The sequence below is a fragment of the Chelonia mydas genome, chromosome 3 (genome assembly GCF_015237465.2).
Source record: "Chelonia mydas isolate rCheMyd1 chromosome 3, rCheMyd1.pri.v2, whole genome shotgun sequence".
In the NCBI taxonomy this organism is placed as follows: domain Eukaryota; kingdom Metazoa; phylum Chordata; order Testudines; family Cheloniidae; genus Chelonia; species Chelonia mydas.
In genome coordinates, this window is record NC_057851.1 from 126,408,822 (window position 1) to 126,428,771 (window position 19,950).

The window sequence follows — 19,950 nt, forward strand, 5'->3', positions numbered from 1 at the left end:
AAAATTAAATCTGCTGTCATGCATTTTATTTTTTGGCCCAAAGCAACTCAAACAGATTAGATATCCTAACATTACAACTAGTATTCCCAAAAAACAGCATCAACCTGCTCTTCTTTAGGATAAACTTATCTCACTTTAATGACCTTGAGTCTGTTCTATTTGCCAGTGAATCATGAAGTTAACATTCAATAAAATGTAGTAGGATTTGAAAATGTGACATTTAACTTCATTTAGTTGTTGCACTTTTGCAAATGAGGAAATTTGAACTAGAATGCATCTTATGAAATGTCAAGTTATTTGATGCAGGGAAACTTCTCGCCTTGAAAAGGGTAAGCTTGGGAATAAATTCACTCCTATTTTGAGGGAGAATCCAAGGCTCCAAATTTGAACTGCTGCATACTGATCTGAAAGAATTTGCCTCTTGTATATTTTAAATGTGACCTATTTATATTTCTCATTCTATATTCAAAAAGTACTGCAATTTTTGGAAGGATATTCTGTTCTTCATGCATAAAGTGTTTGAATTCCTGCTTTAAGTGCAAAACTCAACTCAGCCTTAGCATGGAACCACAAACTGTTTGCAAAATAGGATGATACTGCAGTTGTGTTCAAGATGCACATCCTGCCACTCCACTGTCAAGAATTTTGTAAAAAGCTTTTTTTTTTGTTGGACTTCCTTTAAAAATAAATAAATAATAAATCTGATCAACAGCCAATTTTCCAACCATCTTTAACTAATACTAGAGCTGTGCTGGATAATCAATTCTTTATAAACCTATTTGGGCACAGTAAAGTGCTATAAATTAAAAGTGTCATGTCACTTCAAAGACTACTAAAAAGGATGCCATCAGAAGCATGGCAAGGCAGAGACCTTTTTTGAAGATTTTAAAACTTTGTTAAAATTGAAGCTACAAGCTGAAATTTAAAAGCTGCATGTGTCATGTTAGTGCTCAGCATTGTTACCACAGTAACTTCAACTGTACAGAGGCATCCACCATGATATTAACAGTTACTGCTACTGTGAGGGGCCATCAAAGCCTACTATTATATGAGCATACCTGATATCATGGGGATAGTTAAAAAAACAAAAACAAAAAAACGGATCCTCTCAGTGTTGCCTTCCATTTGTCCCAGGCTGCTCCTATCTGTCTAAACTCTCTCTCTCTCTCTCCCCACCTCCAATCTAATTTCACTTTTATGACTAAAGAAAATACCTTCTGGAAATTTGTTTAACTCCTCTAAACACCCTCAGAATTTAAAGAAAAGATGAAAATTCTGTGCTGGTAAAATGCCTTGCTATTTAAATAAATGTCAAATAGAAGTTAATATATCTACAAGCCTAACTCGTAAAAGCAGTTTAAGGAGTCCATATTTAAAAAAAAAAAATAATGTAGGAAGTAAAGAATGAGATAAATCCTCATATGAATTCTCCCCCCCCTTTTTTAGAAAAGAATTAGCAACTTATTCAGAGAAAATATACTACTTCCACCCAAATCACCTGCAATTTAGCTGGAGCCAACATGACGCTCAGTGACACAAACTCAGATCTTAAAAGCATTTCTCTGTGTCTGTCACTCTATCAAATATTTCAAATCACTTTTCTGTTTCCAGGCTGATGGCATGATTATCTTTGCCCAAGTTAAAAGCAAAAGACTCACTTCAATTTTGACATAGGGTGGAAACTGGACAGAGCAGTCAGTGGATGCCATTTTGAGAACGACTCTAAAAAACTAAAATTTACAGAGGGACTGTCAATTTTTGTTCTAATGCAAGCTCCATGTGATAAGCATAACACAGAAGCAGCCCTTTCCCAGGAGCATCTTCCTTGTTGGCTTCCTATTCCCTGGACCCTTCTAACTCTCCCCAGAGTAGGCTGTCCTAATAGGATGATTTAGTGAAAAGTGATCAAACAGACATATACATCCTGCACACAGTCAACATATGGAGTTCAACAGCATAGGAAACCATTGTGAGAAACTCTTTCAATCCACCTCAACAAAAACTAGCTATTATAGAGCTTTTCAATCAGTAGATCTCAAAACACTCCACAAAGGACGGTATCATCTCCATTTTGCAGATGGAGAAACTAAGTATAACGAAGTATATCATACATCTACTCTAGCCAAGTCCAAAGGATATCAGCCATCACAATTCAACACAAAAGGAGGAACTCTCCAAGATACACATTACCCAGTAAGATCATTAAAATTATAACAAGATGGGGGCTGAGGTTTTATTTTTTAAAATGAAAGTGCTATGTTGAAACAGATGTAGGATTAGATTTCTCATGCATTAAAGTTTACCTCAAAAAGGCAAATAAAAGGCCATCTCTTTACAACTTCTCAGTACACTGTAGGCAAGTTTCTCCACTTTACTGAGCTCTGGTCTACACTACAAATTTATGTTGCTATAACTGCATCGCTCTGGTGTGCGGAAATCCGCACCCCTCAGCAACACAGTTATACCAACCTAACTCCTAGTGTAGATAGTGCTATGTCGATGGGAGGGCGTCTCCTGTTGACATAACAACCACTTCTCAGGGAGGTAGAGTACCTGCACTGATGGGAGAAACTCTCCTGTCAGCATAAGTAGTGTCTTCACTAAGCCAATGCAGCTACATTGCTGAGAGTGTAGACAAGCCCTCAATACTTTCCTGGCAGCAACGGAAACAAATATTGGATTCTTCCTGCTTTCCAGAATGATTAACGTTACATATACAAGATCTTCTTCTAATCAGCATGCCTATCACAAGTGTGAGGAAATTCCAGGTTGCTATACAATTTGTAGTTACAAATTGTTAAAGAAAACAAAGGTGATGCCAATACCTTCCCCATCCCCCTCTCTTCTGCCTCTCCTAGCTACTCCCATCTTTAAAGCACTGCCATGTTTAACTAACCTAACTACTTCATTTCTGTATTTTATCTAACCTACTTATGATTGACTCCATTAATTTTAATATTTTTGGCACTTAAGTATATTTATTCAAGAGCTACAAGGAAGCCAGTTGGATTGTTTCACTTTGTTTTCCTCAAGTTATTGAAGAGCTCCACATTGTGAATTACTAATGCTTTAATCTTGATTAAATAGCTTGCACCAACCTTGCTTACACTGTATTTAAAGCAAAAAAGTCTTCAGAAATCAGGGAAGCAGTCTGCAAGTTTTTATTCTGAAATGAAATAACTTTACCTTCATACTTTTTTTTTTTTTTTTTTTTTTACACAGATGTGTTTGATATAGAGTGTTTTGAACACTTGATAAAAACAGTTTTTAAAGTCTAAATTTAAACACCACCCCTTTAAAAATCCACTGAATGCACAACCCTGGGGGAAAAAAGTGCTCTTATTGATTATTTCTTCCTTTAAAAGGCAGTAAGTTTGAGGGCCCCTTATTCTCAAGGCTGTTTAATTATGGTACATAGAAAGTGTATTAGATCAATTGTTAACATGCAAACTTTCTTCTGCATTTCACTTTACTTTCAAGGAGATGTTCCTGCCACAGATTTCTAAAAAAGGCTTTATTGCATTATTTAAGAGATTTGCTTAGTTGTGCTGAGAAGAAAGTAACTTACTTGTGCTTTTCATGATCTTTGACACCCCAAATGCAGACAGAAGCATCAGATTTTAGGCTTCACTCAAGAATTAAGAGTCCATTAACTCCTGTACCAGCATGGCAGTCCTTCTCTTGGCCCTCCCTCTCAGCAGGTGTTTGCATGCTGCAGGGAACGGCCGATGTATTCCTGACGGCTCACTGGTGGACGCAACAGTACGGGTTGAGAGGCCTCAGGCTCAACAGAACTCAGGGAGTAAACCTATCAGCATTAAAGAAGGGGAGAAGGCTTGGGCTGAAATTTGTTATTGGGGCAGAGAACGACTCTTACTAGGTGCACCTAACACAATGGAACTATGATTTCAATTGGGGTCTCAAAGTGCTACTGAAATGCAATTATTTGTTTCTTTGCAAATAAAGCCAATCACCACAAAGGGGATGAGCTTTGGCCCTATACAGTGTGTGGGCTGTGTTTTGAAGTGTGGGAAAGTCACCTGTTCACAGGCCACCTATGAATCCTTTAATTCCCTTCCTGTCTCCAGTATTTTTGGCAAAGCAAGTGAGTAGGGAAGGAAGAGGGAGCACTTTGGAAGACAACCAAAAAGGTTGTAGGTTTATTTTCATCTGGCTTCTATTCCATTCAGATGCAGATTTCACTTAAGCAGTCTTGTGGGGAATGGATAAGGAGTGCAATGCCACAGTTAAGTGCTCTTGTGTGCAGCTTGGAGAAGCGTGGTTGTTCAGAACACATCAACCTGTTCTGGTTAGTGAGCCCATCTATATACTCATAGTCTAAGATATCTCACACCCCTACTAGAATGCATTTCCACTGAATTTACAAACAAGTCAGGCACTCTCCATTTCCTTTCTGCTTTTTAAACAAGGCACCAAAGTCTCAGATTTCCTTACAGCTACAGCAGAACATAGAGTCAGTTCCATTTTTGGCTCAGAAAATGTGATGACAGAAGTTGGAGTTTAATATCAGGCCTATCCTTTTTCAGGAGGACTGCTTCTGAGCGGACTGCTAAACAGCACTGGGGTTGTGTATGAAGGTTACACAATTACCCTTCTGCTGTTCAATGAGAATACAAAATGAATGGATTAAGCTGAAACTTGCTGTGAGGACCATCAAATCTCTCAATGAAGGTCCTGGGACATTTACTTTTCCATTTGGGGACTGTTAAGTGCTAAAAGTGGATCCATTAGCACAGGGGTTCTCAACATTTTTCTTTCTGAGCTCTCCCCCCCCCCCCGGCCCCCATGCTATACAAATTCTATAACCCAGAGGGGGTGTGGGGCTCAGGGCTTTAGCCCTGCAGGGCATTGGGGGTGGGGCACGACTCAGGGCTTCAGATGCCAGATGGGTGGGAGGGGGGCCTCAGGTTTCCTGCCCCAAGGGATGCTGGGGGGACCTTGGGGCTCCCAGCTTTAACCCCACGGGGCGGCTCGGGACTCACAGACCCCCAGTTGAGAACCACTGTTTCAGCACTCTGCCAATGTTCTCAATTGTACAGAAACAGCATGAGATACTGAGATGAAATTCGCAAAAAGAAAAGGAGTACTTGTGGCACCTTAGAGACTAACCAATTTATTTGAGCATAAGCTTTCGTGAGCTACAGCTCACTTCATCGGATGCATACTATGGAAAGTGTAGAAGATCTTATTATATACACACAAAGCATGAAAAAATACCTCCTCCCACCCCACTCTCCTGCTGGTAATAGCTTATCTAAAGTGATCACTCTCCTTACAATGTGTATGATAATCAAGCTGGGCCATTTCCAGCACAAATCCAGATTCTCTCACACACACCCCCCCACACACAAACTCACTCTCCTGAGATGAAATTTGCATGCCTAAATACCAAAATAGTAGTCTACAGTCAGCACTAGAGCAGATGGATTCCAAAAACCAAAGAGGGTGGGTGGGAACAAACTAACTGAGATGAGAGCGAGAAGAGCCACTAGTACTAAGCCAAGACACTCTAAGCTCTTGAAGGTGATAACAGAACACAAAAGAATAGACCCAAGAGTAAGGCGCTGGCTACACTACAAAATTAAGTCAACCTAAGTTAGGCTATGTCTCCATAAGAGACCTTACAGAGGCACAGCTATACCACTGCAGCTGCACCGCTGTAATGTCTCCTGTGTAGCAGCTCTATGCCAACGGGAGCTCTCCCGTTGGCATAATTAAACCACCTTCAATGAGCGGCTGTAGGTATATTGGCAGGAGAGCATCTCCCACTGACATCGTGCTATCCACACCAGCACTTCTGTTGGTGTAACTTATGTCGCTCTGGGGGTGTGCGTGTGTGTGTGTGGTTTTTTCCACACCCCCGAGTGACATAAATTTTACTGACAAAAGTGCTAACAGACATAGCCGAAGGTCGACGTACAGCCGCTGCTGCTCATGGCCACACTACACCCTCTCTGTTGGTGGTGCACGTCCTCACTAGGAGCATCTCCACAGATTTAACTGTGTGGGGCATTGTGGGGCACCCCCCTCCCAGGGCCCACAGTCTGAGCTATATGCCCCCGCCTTGGGGCTCACAGCTGTCAGCCCCATCATCAGGCTGCTCCAGCTGGGACCCCTGGGGTGGGTGGGCTCCGGCTGTAAGCCCCACGCAGGGCTGGCAGCCAACAGATGATTTAAAGTATAACGCAGTGTCTACACAGAAACTGTGCCACCCTATCTACATCAACCTAAGCACTACCCTCTCGTGGTGGTGGAGTTATTAGGTGGGTGTAGTGGGCAACTTACGCTGGCAGAAGCAACACTGCAGTGTAGACGCTTACATAGTTAGGTTGACACAGGAGCGTGCAAAGGAATTTAAATTTCACTGCTTTTGGGGGGGCAGGTTTAGTGCCTCCGCCACAGCCCCGGGGCTGGAGGAGTTCTGTGCCTCTGCCAATTAATTTGGGGGGGCCATGTCCCAACTTGTCCCCCTTGTGCATGCCCCAGGTCGACATAAGGCAGCCTATGTCAATCCAACTCTAGTGTAGACCAAGCCTAAGTCACAAGACCATCAACAGGTCAGCAGCTGTAAAGCAATCACATGTCATCTATATTATAAGCCAATGGACTGACAAGAGTTTGCAGGGCGAAGGGCTAGACGCTGCAAGAGAGCTACTTCTGTTTTCGGCAATTATTCTGTCTTCCTAATAGTCTCCAAAAGGACTATTTTTTGTCGCCTCCTTTTGTAATAGGTGGAGCTCAATTCCATTACACTACTCAGCTACCCCAAAAAGCTGTATTATTAGTGGAAAGCACAGATGTATTAAAAACATTTTTTCAAAGACAAATCTAATTCAAGTATTGGGATAGGTGGCCACTATAACAGACTTCATTAGAAAAAGCTGACGCAAACAGATTTATGCCAGTGGTTCTCAAACTTTTGTACTGGTGACCCCTTTTACATAGCAAGCCTCTGTGTGTAACCATCTTTTTAAATTAAAAACACTTCTTTACATATTTAACACCATTATAAATGCTGGAGGCAAAGCCGGGTTTGGGTGGAGGCTGACAGCTCATGACCCCCCACGTAATAACTTCACAACCCCCTGAGGGGTCCTGACCCCAATTTTGAGAACCCCTGATTTATGCCATGTGAACTCAAAAGGCATTCTGAAAATGGAACACAATTTAATTAAGGACACACAATATAACTATACCTGTAGAAAGTAAAAGGATAAATCTATTTTTTCTGTAGTTATAGGGGTACAAAGTAAGTTAATTCTCAAATTTATATGTTCATTCTAATAATCCATGATCACAAACAGCTGAGGACACCCTCTGATCCAAACATTTCTTTTGGCACATTCTGAAAGAAACCACAGAACATTAAGAAAAGAAGTACTTGTGGCACCTTAGAGACTAACAAATTGTTAGTCTTTAAGGTGCCACAAGTACTCCTTTTCTTTTTGCAGATACAGACTAACACGGCTGCTACTCTGAAACAGAACATTAAAATATTTATAAGACTATGTGCAGCCTGAAGTAAGGAAAAGACAAAACAATTCACAATTGTAACCATCCTTTCTTATCACCCAGCCCTCAAGGAGAGAAGGGGGGGAAAAAAGACTTGTTTTTCGGTTTTGGTTGGGCTCCTGTAAGTTTAGCCTCTTCAATCCATCAGCCAATTGGATTTCATTATTCCATTTACTAAATGTGTTCTAGGTATGCCCCAGACACCAGTGTGGGTTCTCCAGCATTCTTTCCTGGCCATTTAACAGCACTGAGGGGGGAGAAGGGCTGGATCAGAAAGGCTGAGTACCTGACTCATTTGTCATTCTAGAATTCTGTGTTAAATGCCAACTCCTCCCTTTAAAGAAATCAATCCCTTTTTCTGCTCTTTCACTTTTTAGAATAATCGCTCTTGATGTCCAGGGGAGCATAGGTGGTTGCTAAATTAGGGTCATAATGTGCCACTCACTGAGATGCCAGGTCAGCTACTGCCCAGAATGTTGTAATTACCAAGAACAGCTGGTAATGAGAACTCACTAGTTACTCACGTAACCTCTTCCTATAAACTTATCTCCAGAAGAAAAAAAAATAGTGACGACAAAGCAATCTTCATGCTAAAATGCTCTTTACTTCACAGAAACTAAACAGCTTTTCCATCATCAAGCATGAATACCATTCACTACCAATACATGACTTTATGCTGCTCAGCTTCACATGAAACAAAAAGACAAATCCTGAGCTTATGTGATTTGATCACACAAATATGTTCATCTGACAAATCAGTATCCCACATAGCAACTCTTCATTTCACTACACCAAGATAGTTTTATGGAAATATTAAGTGTAAACACAAACACTGAAGCAAGTTTATATATGACAAGGGACTCTGGAAGCCACTTTCAATTTTGAGTGTAATTTACAGCCTTACACTTGGAGGTCTATGCACACTATTTTGATATACATACAGTGGTGCTGGAACCCTTATAACAGTGGGGGCACTGAAATCCAGCCCCTTACTCCTATCCGCAACCCCCTTAGCTGCAGCCGGGAGCAATGCCGTGTCTCGGGGGGGGGGGGGGGGGAACAACCCCAAACAGGGGTAAGAGGGAAAGGCTGGGGGCTGGGGGCGGGCACAGGGCCAGGAGCAGAGCCCCAAGCATGAGCCCACAGACAGGACCCCACATGCAGAGTCAGAAGTGGAGCCCCGGGAGTGAGGCTAGCGGCTGGGACCCCAGGAGCGGGGGGGGCTGGGTGCAGGGCCCCAGGCACAGGGCCAGTGAGCGAAGCTAGTGCCTCAAGAGCAGAGCCCCAGGCGCAGGGCCCTGGCTACAGGGCCAGCAGCCAGGAAGCTGGCTGGCAGCCAGGACCAGAGCCAGGGGTACAGGGCCAGAGGCTGGGACTCGAACCCCAGGTGCAGGGCCGAGAAGCAGAGTCCCGGGCTTGGGGCCACAGGCTGGAAGTGGGGCCCCGGCCCTGAGCGTGGGGCCAGCAGCCAGGGAACAGGGCTGGTGGCCAGGACCCAAGCCCTGGGCGGGGAAGTGGAGGCCTGAGTGCGGGGCCAGTGGCCCCACGTAAAACCTGGGGGTGCTGGAGCACTCCCCGCACTCCTAGTTTCCACACCTATTAAAAATAAGGTTTATTTGTCTACAATACTATGTAACTAGCTAATCTTTAACAGCTGAAGAATCATATCCTTATCCAGTGACTTTGCAATAAGACATAATATAGTACTGGGTTTTGTAGTATCATGAATAATGCAACCCTTGATAAGTCATCCAGTGGGTAACAAGTCAGAAGATTTAGCCTACGTGTCCCCAGTGCTCAAGGTTCACACAAGGTTGAAGTGGGCAAGAGGGAAATGCTCGAAGTCTCGTAGACACTCCAAAAGTATAGTTTTAACGCTCAAAAAAGCTAAAGAAGACACCTATTTCTCCCCCCACCCCCACAATCTACATTGCAATCCATTGTCAAGAGTGTGGTCAGCAAAGAGTCTCCCTAAACTGATAATGAAAGTGGTTTTGTCCCATCTAAACTGTTAGTTAAGCCATTTTCAGTATCAGTTCAGAGGGAACCTGAATACCACTATCAGCAATGGATCACAGTTTCTTTGAATAGTCTCTATCACGTCTAGAGACACACAGGACTGGTTTAGGTTTAAAATTTAGGTCAACATAGCTACAGCCATCAAGGATATGAAAAAAAAAATCCATACCCAACTGACATAGCTACACCAACTTAACCCCCAGTGTAGATGCAGCTACATAGATAGAAAACTGCTTCCGTCAACCTAGCTACCATCGCTTTAAGTGGTGACATTTCTACAGTGACAGAAAAACCCCTTCCATTGCTGTTAGTGAGTCTACACACCATGGGGTTATGCCGGCATAGCTATGGTGCTGTAGCTATGCCAGTATTGTCTCCGTAGTGTGTGCATACCCACAGACTTCAAAAGTTAACACCCCACTGACATAAATTGAGGTAGTTCACACCTCTTGGGGAAAACAAGTGTGCCCTCTTCCTTATACTAACTCATGTGCAGGTGAGCAGCTCACTACATGTGCACTCACTACATGTCATGAAGCTCTGTTATATTCCTGTGCACTGATAGCCAGTCGTCCCACTGCTTTGTGAATCCACTGAATGTTCACCCGGTGTATTTTGGGGCACAAGCAGTGTGGAAGCTACCATAGCCTGAGGCTGGAGTACTGCTCAAAGAGCAAGAGTAGGGATACACGTATGGATTCTATCAACCCCCAGACCTGAAGGAATTCCATGAGGCACAGCCCAGCTACTCAGGACGGGATTTGAGCTTCAGACAGTTCATGACTCTTCCTGAATCATCGCAGGCAACGTGCAACAGAAGTGCTACAGTTTTTGGCATTTTGCTTATTCTGCCTGGGATCCAGTAATAGCAAAGCACTAGACACTCACACACTACAGAACGGCCACCAGGTCTTTGTCAACACTAGCAAAAACAAGACATGTAATTCACCACCAGTTCAACTGGTGAAAGAAAAGTAGAAACTGTACAGTAGACAAAGTGCAGGCAAGCTTAAACATTTTTTATCATGTTTAAAGCTCAAGTCGTAGCATCAGTCCAGGTGCTTGGGCCAGGAAATTCTCATTTTTGGCAGTTCAGACACAACCGTGCAGGGTACAGAAGAAACCTATGCAACTCAAGAGCCATAAATTAAGAGTAACTGATTAACTCAACAACTGCTGAGTTTGGCACTTACTGATCATGCCTGGTATCAGGTATGTTTCTGTCCATTTGCAGTTTGTCACTTTCTACTTGATTGAACTTATTACGAGCGTATGGGTCTTGACCAGATCGGACCATAGTGACACCAACATAACTGTCTTGATCAAAATCTTGCCATCGAACTTTTCCTAAAAAGGAAGAAACCCAAAGTTAAATATTTGCATCACAGATCTGAAGCATTAAGCTCTAGTTTTCAAATGTCTGAAATCAAAGTTTTCACTCTTACCGGATCAAAGTGCTTTAAAATAAATGAAGCTTTAACACTTCAATGAGGCAGGCAATACACTTCTTTTATATCTGGGTTACACTGATGCACAAAGTCATTTGCTCGGAGTCACACAATTGACTAGTGCAAAGTTTCAGTAGGAAATGAATTAATGGTATTCCGACTCCTAGTCCTGCTGCTACTGTAATCACTAGACCATGCTGCTTTCCTCAGTTACAGGTTTTAACCTCAGGAACCATATGTTCCACTTTAAAAGGGCATTTCCACATCAGGCAGCTGATCATTCAAGCACAGATTTACACCCCAAGAAAGACACTTAATTTTTGCAGTTTAGATTTCAATTAACTTCACTAAACCAAACCACTATGGTTTAATTTAGCCAGTCTCATATTTAAAAATAATGATTTGTATCTCCATGCTCTAAAGGTTTGTTCTTCATAAACTTGGTTAAAAGTAAATTTTATAAGTTATTTTGTAAGACATAAATGCTACCAATAGTTAGGACACTTGACCACTTTCTGATATGAAATACATGAAGTAGTTGGAACACTTTGTAGCTTTTAGGTTTTGTCATGAGCAGGTTAACTCTTTACTAAGGAGCACACTATGCGATCCCTGGTAATACAGTACTGGCATGCTTATGGAGATGTATGCTTTATCCGAAGCCTGCTTCTTCTAACATTGCAGTAAGGAATTAAGATAAAGCAAAGTTCTCTTCTGAGAGGATGAACACTTTTATAAAATTACTGATCTTGTGATATACACCAGAAGCTTGGTTTGCATCTAGAAAAAAAATGGTAAACTCTGTTCTTAATTTTTATTTTAAAATAAATTAATCTTCCTTATACGGCCATTGACAGCCAACCTATTGCAACTGTACAGGATTTATGCTTTCTGACTCAAAACCACTTGAGCACAAATAGTGTTACCCCTAACAACTAAATGCTATTTTACTGCGAAGTGTTCTTCAAGGCACCATATTAAAGTTGCTGTGTAGCACCAAGCATGCTGCTGACACTAAACAAATGATGACACAAAGCAACACTCTCTTGGGGTCAGTATGTCTGATAACTAACATGTTCACAAGAAGTTACGCTTCACTGGGAGTTTTTCAAAAGCAACACGGGGAACTGTCATTTCAGAGGTATTTTTGGGAAAGTCCAGTAAGTGGCAGATTGGCAGAGAGTGTGTCATTCTCTTGAAGCACCCCATGGATGCTAACAAAAGTTTTTAGGCAAATAAAGCATATATCTTAGGATACTTTACCATAACCTGCTGCTCTGCTTCACGGGTGTGCTAGTATAAGGCCTGGTCTACACTGGGGGGGGGGGGGAGGGGGGAAGAGGGAAGAAATCCATCTAAGCTATGCAACTTCAGCTACGAGAATAGCATAGCTGAAGTCGACGTATCCTAGATAGACTTAGAATTACTTACTTCGCGTCCTCGCGGCGCGAGATTGACGGCCATCGTTCCCCCATCGACTCTGCTTCCGCCTCTCATCCTGGTGGAGTTCCGGAGTCGACAGCAGAGTGATCTGGGATCGATTTATCACATCTACACTAGACGTGATAAATCGATCCCCGATAGGTCGATCGCTACCCACTGATCCAGCGGGTAGTGTAGATGTGGCCTAACAGGCATTCATTAGGGCAGCCAGAGATTGGTCACACATTTCAAATACACCTTTACTGTTGCCAATTTGCACAGTGTGCAAAGTGAGTTAGGACTGTGTTACACAACTGATTGAAGATATAGCCAACCAGAATTCCACTTGGAATTTCTGCTGGAAAATAAGACTGATACCAAAATACTGTGAGACAAAAATCCATCAAGAATGGAAACAGTTTACTGAAAAGAAAGTCACTGAGTAGATTTGAGATTCTCTAGAGTTTGAGCCATCTGAGGAGTTGATGAATGAAGTTAGCTCTGACCAAGCCTGCGGTGGTGGTGTTTGGAGTTCAAATACTGACAGTTTACCTGAACAGCAAGTACTAGTGAAAAGCAGAGGAGCCATGGGAAGTAAATATTTTAAGACAGTCTAGTCAGAGAAAGAACATAGATTCCTATATTTTGAATTACAGGTTTAAGAGCTATTCAATTAGTTCAGATTGAACACCTCCTACAAATGAATTTACCTCCCAAAAGAGGCTGAAGAAAATATGCAGAAAAGCCAGAACCAGAGAGACCAAAATGTAACAGACTGAAAAACATTTATTTAGCAACCTGTGAAGCGAGCAAGAGGGGAGACTACAGCACTATGGGTAGAAAAACAGATTTTCAGCTTCCAATTAGTGAAAATGCAACAGAGGGAACACTTTGTAGCTGTCAAAGCCCAACCTTAAGAGTGGTAAAAAGAAACTTCTATGAGTTTTCCAAAATTTCTCTCAGGACATTTTCAGGGATCTACCCTTTGAAGTCAGTTCTACACTTGAGAATTCTGACATTGCAAACACTTGCAACATCTTCACACAACAGTTTGCAATAATGCACAATTGCTCCTATTTGAAACAAGGCTTATCACTTCTCCTGCCCCAAGTCACTCAGCACTTTTGCAGAGACAGCATATACCATTAGTGCTAATGCTGCAGCTCCACCATGGGAGCTGATTTTCCTAGCAGTGTTCCACAATACCCCTGCAAGCACTCCAGTAAACAATATGTGCAATATCACTGAGAGAGATATGGCAAACAGGTATATCTCGAGACCTCTGTATTTAACATTAGGAATGTTATCTGTATATTTGAGTGAGCTCTTGAAAGCATGAAAAAAGTCAGAGACTATTATATTGAAATAGACCAGGTGATATGGGCACTCATGATACAAAGGTCTGTGAATGTTCTAAGTATTTGTCTGTTCCTGGCTCACCGGGTGGTTTCCCTGTGGAATCATGATGGATGATCAACGCAAAATCTCAAGGCTGGTTATGCAGATACCCAGTGTTTGACGCCTGACCACCTGGGGAAAGGGAGAGTGACTGGTTGTACATGTTTCAGGAGACTTAGAAACTAAAAACAGGAGGGTTTGGATATAAAAACAGAGTTTGAACTGACATAGGGGGCTTCTTGGGCTACAAATGGACATGACTGGATAACCAAGAGAGGCAAAGCCTGACTGAAAGATCTGAAAGACTTTGGAACTTATCAGGGATTCCAATTCCTGTAAGAACTGATGGCAAGGGTGGGGGCTTCTGGTGAACTTAACAAGCATTTAATCCTCTTATTGTTTTACACATTTTCAAGGTTTTTTATCCTAAAATAAATGTACTCTGCTCTGAAAGAGCTGTTTGACTACTTGGAACTACTGGCATACACTGGTCAAAGCCCTGGAAGAGAAAGCAAAAAGCAGGTGCTGGACTCAGACTTGTGGAGATAAACAAGGGGGCTGCAAGTCTAAACCTTCTGGGTTAAAAGGGAGAGGGATATGTGTCCCTGCTCAGAGAATGGCAATGGCTAGAGGCCTGAGAGGGGATTCCTTGAGCAGACCACAGAGGACAAAGGTTTAGTTAGCCCAAAACTGTGACAATCACCTATACGCCTGATGATTCATATTGAACTACAGTAACTTCAAATATGCATCAAATAATAGTTTTCCATTTTATAAAGTGCAATGCATTCAATCCTAAAGCTTTTCTGGATTAAAAAATAAAGGCTATTTTAATGTAATACTGACATTTAATTTTACAAAATACATACTACTGTATACATTAAAAATGTTAATGCATATGAATCACTTTTTCAAATTGTTACAGCACCTCTTCAATAGTGAAATGGTATTCCCACCAACCCCTGCTTCAGGGACTTGCGCTGACAACTGTGGAATGCGTACCTACAATGCTCTGGTACGGCAGCAGTTGGAGGGACCAATGCAAGTGTTCTCATAAGACAGGTTTACATCAGCTAGAATTGCTCATGTGGCACTGCATGGTTATAAACTATAACAGTTCAAGTGAACTACTGTAAATTGTAACTGTGCAAAGGGAAATTAAAATGCGGCTCAACGAAAACAAGGATATTGTCTCTGAAGCTGTAAAGAGGGTAGTGTTTGACAATTTACTAATAATTAAGTTTTAAGATTAAAGGCTCGATTAATCAGCCTTTTCCAGCAACTGACCATGTATTTTTATATGTTATCTGCTTTGTTTCCCAGTATACACGCACTACTGGGGAAAGTTTCAGAGTAACAGCCGTGTTAATCTCTAAGGTGCCACAAGTACTCCTTTTCTTTTTGCGAATACAGACTAACCAATTTATTTGAGCATAAGCTTTCATGAGCTACAGCATCCGATGAAGTGAGCTGTAGCTCACGAAAGCTTATGCTCAAATAAGTTGGTTAGTCTCTAAGGTGCCACAAGTATTCCTTTTCTTTTTTACTACTGGGGAACTCATTTTTCAGAGCTACTGGTGAGCATTTATTGGCGGCTTGGAGAGTGGGGTCTGTTTCCAACTGTCAAATTGCATTAAAAGACAGGTACAAATACATTAAATATTTAGCTTATATTTTACCTTATGCGATACTGATAGAACATGTTTCCTAAACTTTGTAGAGTATGTGCTATGCAGTGTAGTTTTGATTTAGCTTATTAGACACTTACTGTTAAACTAAAAATAAAATTTTCCCCCAAAATTGTGGTTCTGATTCATATAGGATATCAGATTAAGTTTCAGGACAGGAAGTTAGTATCCAACAAGACTGAAAGAAAAAAAAAGAAAAAGAAAAAGAAAAACCATATTCCTAATCACTAACAATGTCCCAGAGAGCAGTAGAGACTTGCACTGCTTTAGGCATTAGTGATGCAGTCAGCTAAGGAAACTCAAAAGCCTGAATTTGGGTTGACAGGTAAGTAAAAGAATTTTCAAATATTTTGTTTCACATTTTATTTGTAAGCACTAGTGACAGTAGCTTTAGAATTTATGAAAGCATATTCATTTATTTTAAAAAGCAGATGACGCCTAAAAAAGTTTGGAAAGAGTTCTACTTAGAAACAGTCGTCTCTATGTTGTCTTCCCTCTCTAAATTAGAGCTATCTACTTTAAAAGGATCTTCACTTCTACTCCTGCTTCCTATTCCCTAACTCAAGACTTAGGGCCAGATCCTGGGTGGCAGCAGCAAAAAAAGGTACAGAGTTGCTGTAATAAAGCAACTGGAGATTGGGGAATTTCCAAGTTGTATAAGGTTGGCAGAGATGACTCTAGAGTACTTGCACTAGGTTTGGCCAGGGACAGAAGGGGAAGCTGAACATATCATGCTTTGGCCATCCCTGGCCTACAGAATGAACCTGGAGGAAAAAGAACAGAGGAGATCTGAGGGGAAAAGGGAGAAGGAAATGGGCCACAGAATAAATTAACTGAACTGGTAGAGAAGAGATGACCGAGCAGATGAACTTGTATTTGAAGGAAGGGAACAGGTGAAACTCCAGCAGTAGGCATAGTTGTGTGGGATGGGGAGCAAGACCCCAGCAGGAACAGCATATGGTGGATACGTAAAGGAAAGAGGGGGTTGAAGGTGGGAAAGAATAGCAGGTGAGCTACTCAGGAAATCCTCAACCCAAGCAGCAGCCACAGGTGATGTGGGGATTAGGAGCTCACTTTTTGGACCTAGTTTTACTACTAAACATAGGTCAATACCAGTGGGATATACTGTATAGTTATCTTAATGTGGATGTCAATAACTGCTAGACTGTGTTTGTTATCAAAGAGATGGAGCGGAAGAGAACTGGAATGTCATTTCAGTTGTGCAGTAATATTTAAATCCTCTCCAAGAAGGACCATTTAAAATATTTTTAATGTTACTCTAGTCTAAAATGGAGTAACCTGTACTGGGAAGAGAGCCAGAAAATTTTTTAAAATAAGTAATTAAAATAGGGAAGGTTCCTTGATTAGTTTTAATCTCGGAGTCTCAATATTATTTTTATATGTCCTTTATAAAAATTGTACTATCAGGTTCGAAGGTGTAGTTAATAACTCCTTTACTCAACAAGGGAAATGCAATGCTTTTAATTAAAATGTATAATCACAAATGGTTAATTTAATACAATTAAAGATTGATACTAATACATGTGAGCTGGAAATAAATCTCTTCTTTAGTAATCTGTCATGACAAGCAGTCAGGGTTTTGCTTTACCCCTGCTAAAGCTGATACCACCACTTCACAGTATGGGAATTTAGCTCCCTACGGTGTTGAAGATGCAGTGATGTATCAAATGCTTTAGGACAGCATTTCTCAAATACGGCCACCATGGCTCCATGCGGCAACCATGGGTTTTTCTTGCAGCCACAGCCTCCTAGGCGATTTTTTTTTTTTTTGGCGGGGGGGGGGGGGGGGAGAAGGGGAGGACAAAGCAGCAGCCCCTCCCCCAGGGCCACCAACAGGGGCTGGTCCCTGCAGCAGCAGGCTCCATCCCCCAGCCGCAAGCTCTCCGGCTTCAGCTCTGGGCTCACCCCCCACACATCACCCCTGGCTCCCGCTGTCTCTTCCAGTCCCCATCCATGCAGCAGGATTCTAGGCTTCTGCCCTGACACCCACATCACCCCAGTTGCCTCCCATCTATCTCCTCCCATGACCCCCTACTCACCTCCCCATCCAAGGCTTAATTTGTCCCCCAGCTTGCTGGGGCTGAGTAGGTCTGCTTGAAAGGTGATATTAACAAATATACAAATACCACTTTTCACAGCAGCAGACTTACTAGCTAGCAAGTCTAAAAAAAACGCAACCAAAAAAGCAAAACATGCAAAGCACCTTATTTGTGTTTCTATTCTGTTTAGGCCAGTAAAGAACAGACAACTGTACATTAATTTTTAATGACCAAGTCTGCAAAAAAAACCTGTATAAATAAATTACAATGATTTGGACATGTATGCATGCATATTTATTTGTTTTTCCTAAAGTTAAATATTTTAGGAAAAATTGTCAGCAGCCACCAGCAAGAGTTGGTGGCCGCACTTTGAGGCCACCTAAAAATTTGTTGGGAGAACCCCTGAACACAGCACCATGAATAGAGTTTTTGATGATAAAATGTCAATTTACCTTTAAAACATTAATGGCTTTGTATAAAGACTGACTCCCAAGTTCTACTTTTTAAAATATTTGTGCAGTGAGCTCTCAGAAAACAATTCCTTGCTTTCCTTGGAGCTCTGGAAATACAATGTTGCAGAAGGCCGAAACAAGCAGCAGCTCTCCGAAACCTCAACTGAAAAGCAGGAAGGGAATAGTGAGCCAAAGAGAGAAAAGAAGGAAAGGCAAATAGCTGAAGCCTAACCACTTCCATTAAAAAAGTTGCACAAAGGTTGCAGAAGTCTGGATTCAAGATCCCATAACTGTGTATTCACAACATTATGTGCATCCCTCATTAAAAATGCTCATACTATTTTAAGAGTATAATCCTGTGACAATATATTCTTTGAGGGCTGTGTATTCTGCCAGAGTACATTGATTCTTATTCATCATTCTTCCTCAGGTAGGAGAGACTGGTCAACAGACCTCCTTTCTGAACATTCTGGCATCTGGTCTCATTCCTGGCTCCATATTCTCCAGCTCCTGAACTGTCCCTTACTATCTTTAGGACAAACCTCTATATCCTCCCTTTCCATGTTTTCCCCATACCCATCCCAACACCTGTGTCTTCTGCCTATGACCAATGGAAAGGTCTCACCTACTCAGGAGGAAAGCCAAAAGCATTTGATATATGCCTGGAACCCCTAAACCAGTGGTGCCCAAACTTTTGCCAGGGGCTGAGAGTGGGAGCCAAGGGCTGGGGCCGGAGCAAAGCTGGGGATGGGACAGGGCAGGACTGGGTGATGCTCCCTCCCTGCCCCCACTACACCTCCTGGGGGGTATGCCTCATACTTTGAGGATCATTGCCCTAAACCATGACTAAGTAGCCCAATCCCTACAAATGAAGAGCTGTAGCTAAAAGTCACAAGAAAAGCTAAACTATAGTAAAAGTGAGAGGTATTAAACAAATTTGCAAAGAGGCCTGTTAAGGAAAAACCTGTACAGAAAAATGACTGCTAGAAACCAAACTAACTGAATTATCACCAAGTGTTTACGCACATGGATAAACTGGAAAATAAATTGTTAAAAAAAAATTTAATTTCTAATCTGTGGTGCGCATAATACTCATATATATATATTTTGCTAGAAAATAAATGTTCATAACAATTATATTTCCTTAAGTGACTAAGATAAGCTGGGCCAAAGACCATAGGGTGGAAAAACCATTAATTTAAATAGTTTATGCTGCACCAGATTTTAAGATTACAAAACAAAAACATGCTTGAAATTATAGCAAATCCTGCTTAAGAAAGTACAGAGGAAAATTCTCCTAGGTTGTTAATTTTCTTCAAGATCATCTATACTAGTCCAGATGTTTGGGTTATAATTGCTCCCAACGAAGCATCTGGATTTGTACAGAAGATCAATGAGAGAAAACATACCGTGGAACCATCTGGTAGAAAGTAATCTCCTTTGCAAGATACACTTGTTCTTCAAGTGCTAGGCATCGGAGACCATTCTAATGAGTTATTAGCTTTTTTACACTCCTTGGTGCTTTAATTCTACCTATGCATATTTACCACTGCTGCAAAACAGCAGTTTTACAGCAACAGGAGTATTAGGAAGAGGAACAAACCTATATTGATAAATACATAAATGAGCACATCCCACGGTCAATTGAGGCTTTCCTAGCTCATACCTCAGGAAATGTCCCTGTTCCTCTTAAATAAAGACACCGGACTCCTTGCTCCATTCATACGTTATATGCTAGAGAATGTCAAATATGAGTGGGAAAAGATGTCACTTTGCTTTGGAGCACATAAAGCTTATAGCCCATACATTAGCCTAGACCAGGGGTGGCCAACATGTGGCTCCAGAGCCACATGCGGCTCTTCAGAAGTTAATATGCAGCTCCTTGTATAGGCATCGACTCCAGGGCTGGAGCTACAGGTGCCAACTTTCC

General features: G+C 41.7%; 1 protein-coding gene across 3 annotated transcripts in view; it reads right to left on the minus strand.

Annotated features, from left to right (window-relative positions):
• GALNT2 (polypeptide N-acetylgalactosaminyltransferase 2) overlaps positions 1–19,950 on the minus strand; it is a 153,495-nt gene that overhangs the window by 57,130 nt on the left and 76,415 nt on the right. For all 3 annotated transcript variants that reach the window (XR_005224791.2, XM_037895223.2, XM_037895224.2), the window contains one exon: positions 10,746–10,899. Coding sequence is in view for 2 of the 3 variants with exons in the window: in XM_037895223.2 (XP_037751151.1) it covers positions 10,746–10,899 (154 nt within the window). In the remaining variant the exon portion in view is untranslated. The remainder of the gene's footprint in view (positions 1–10,745; positions 10,900–19,950) is intronic.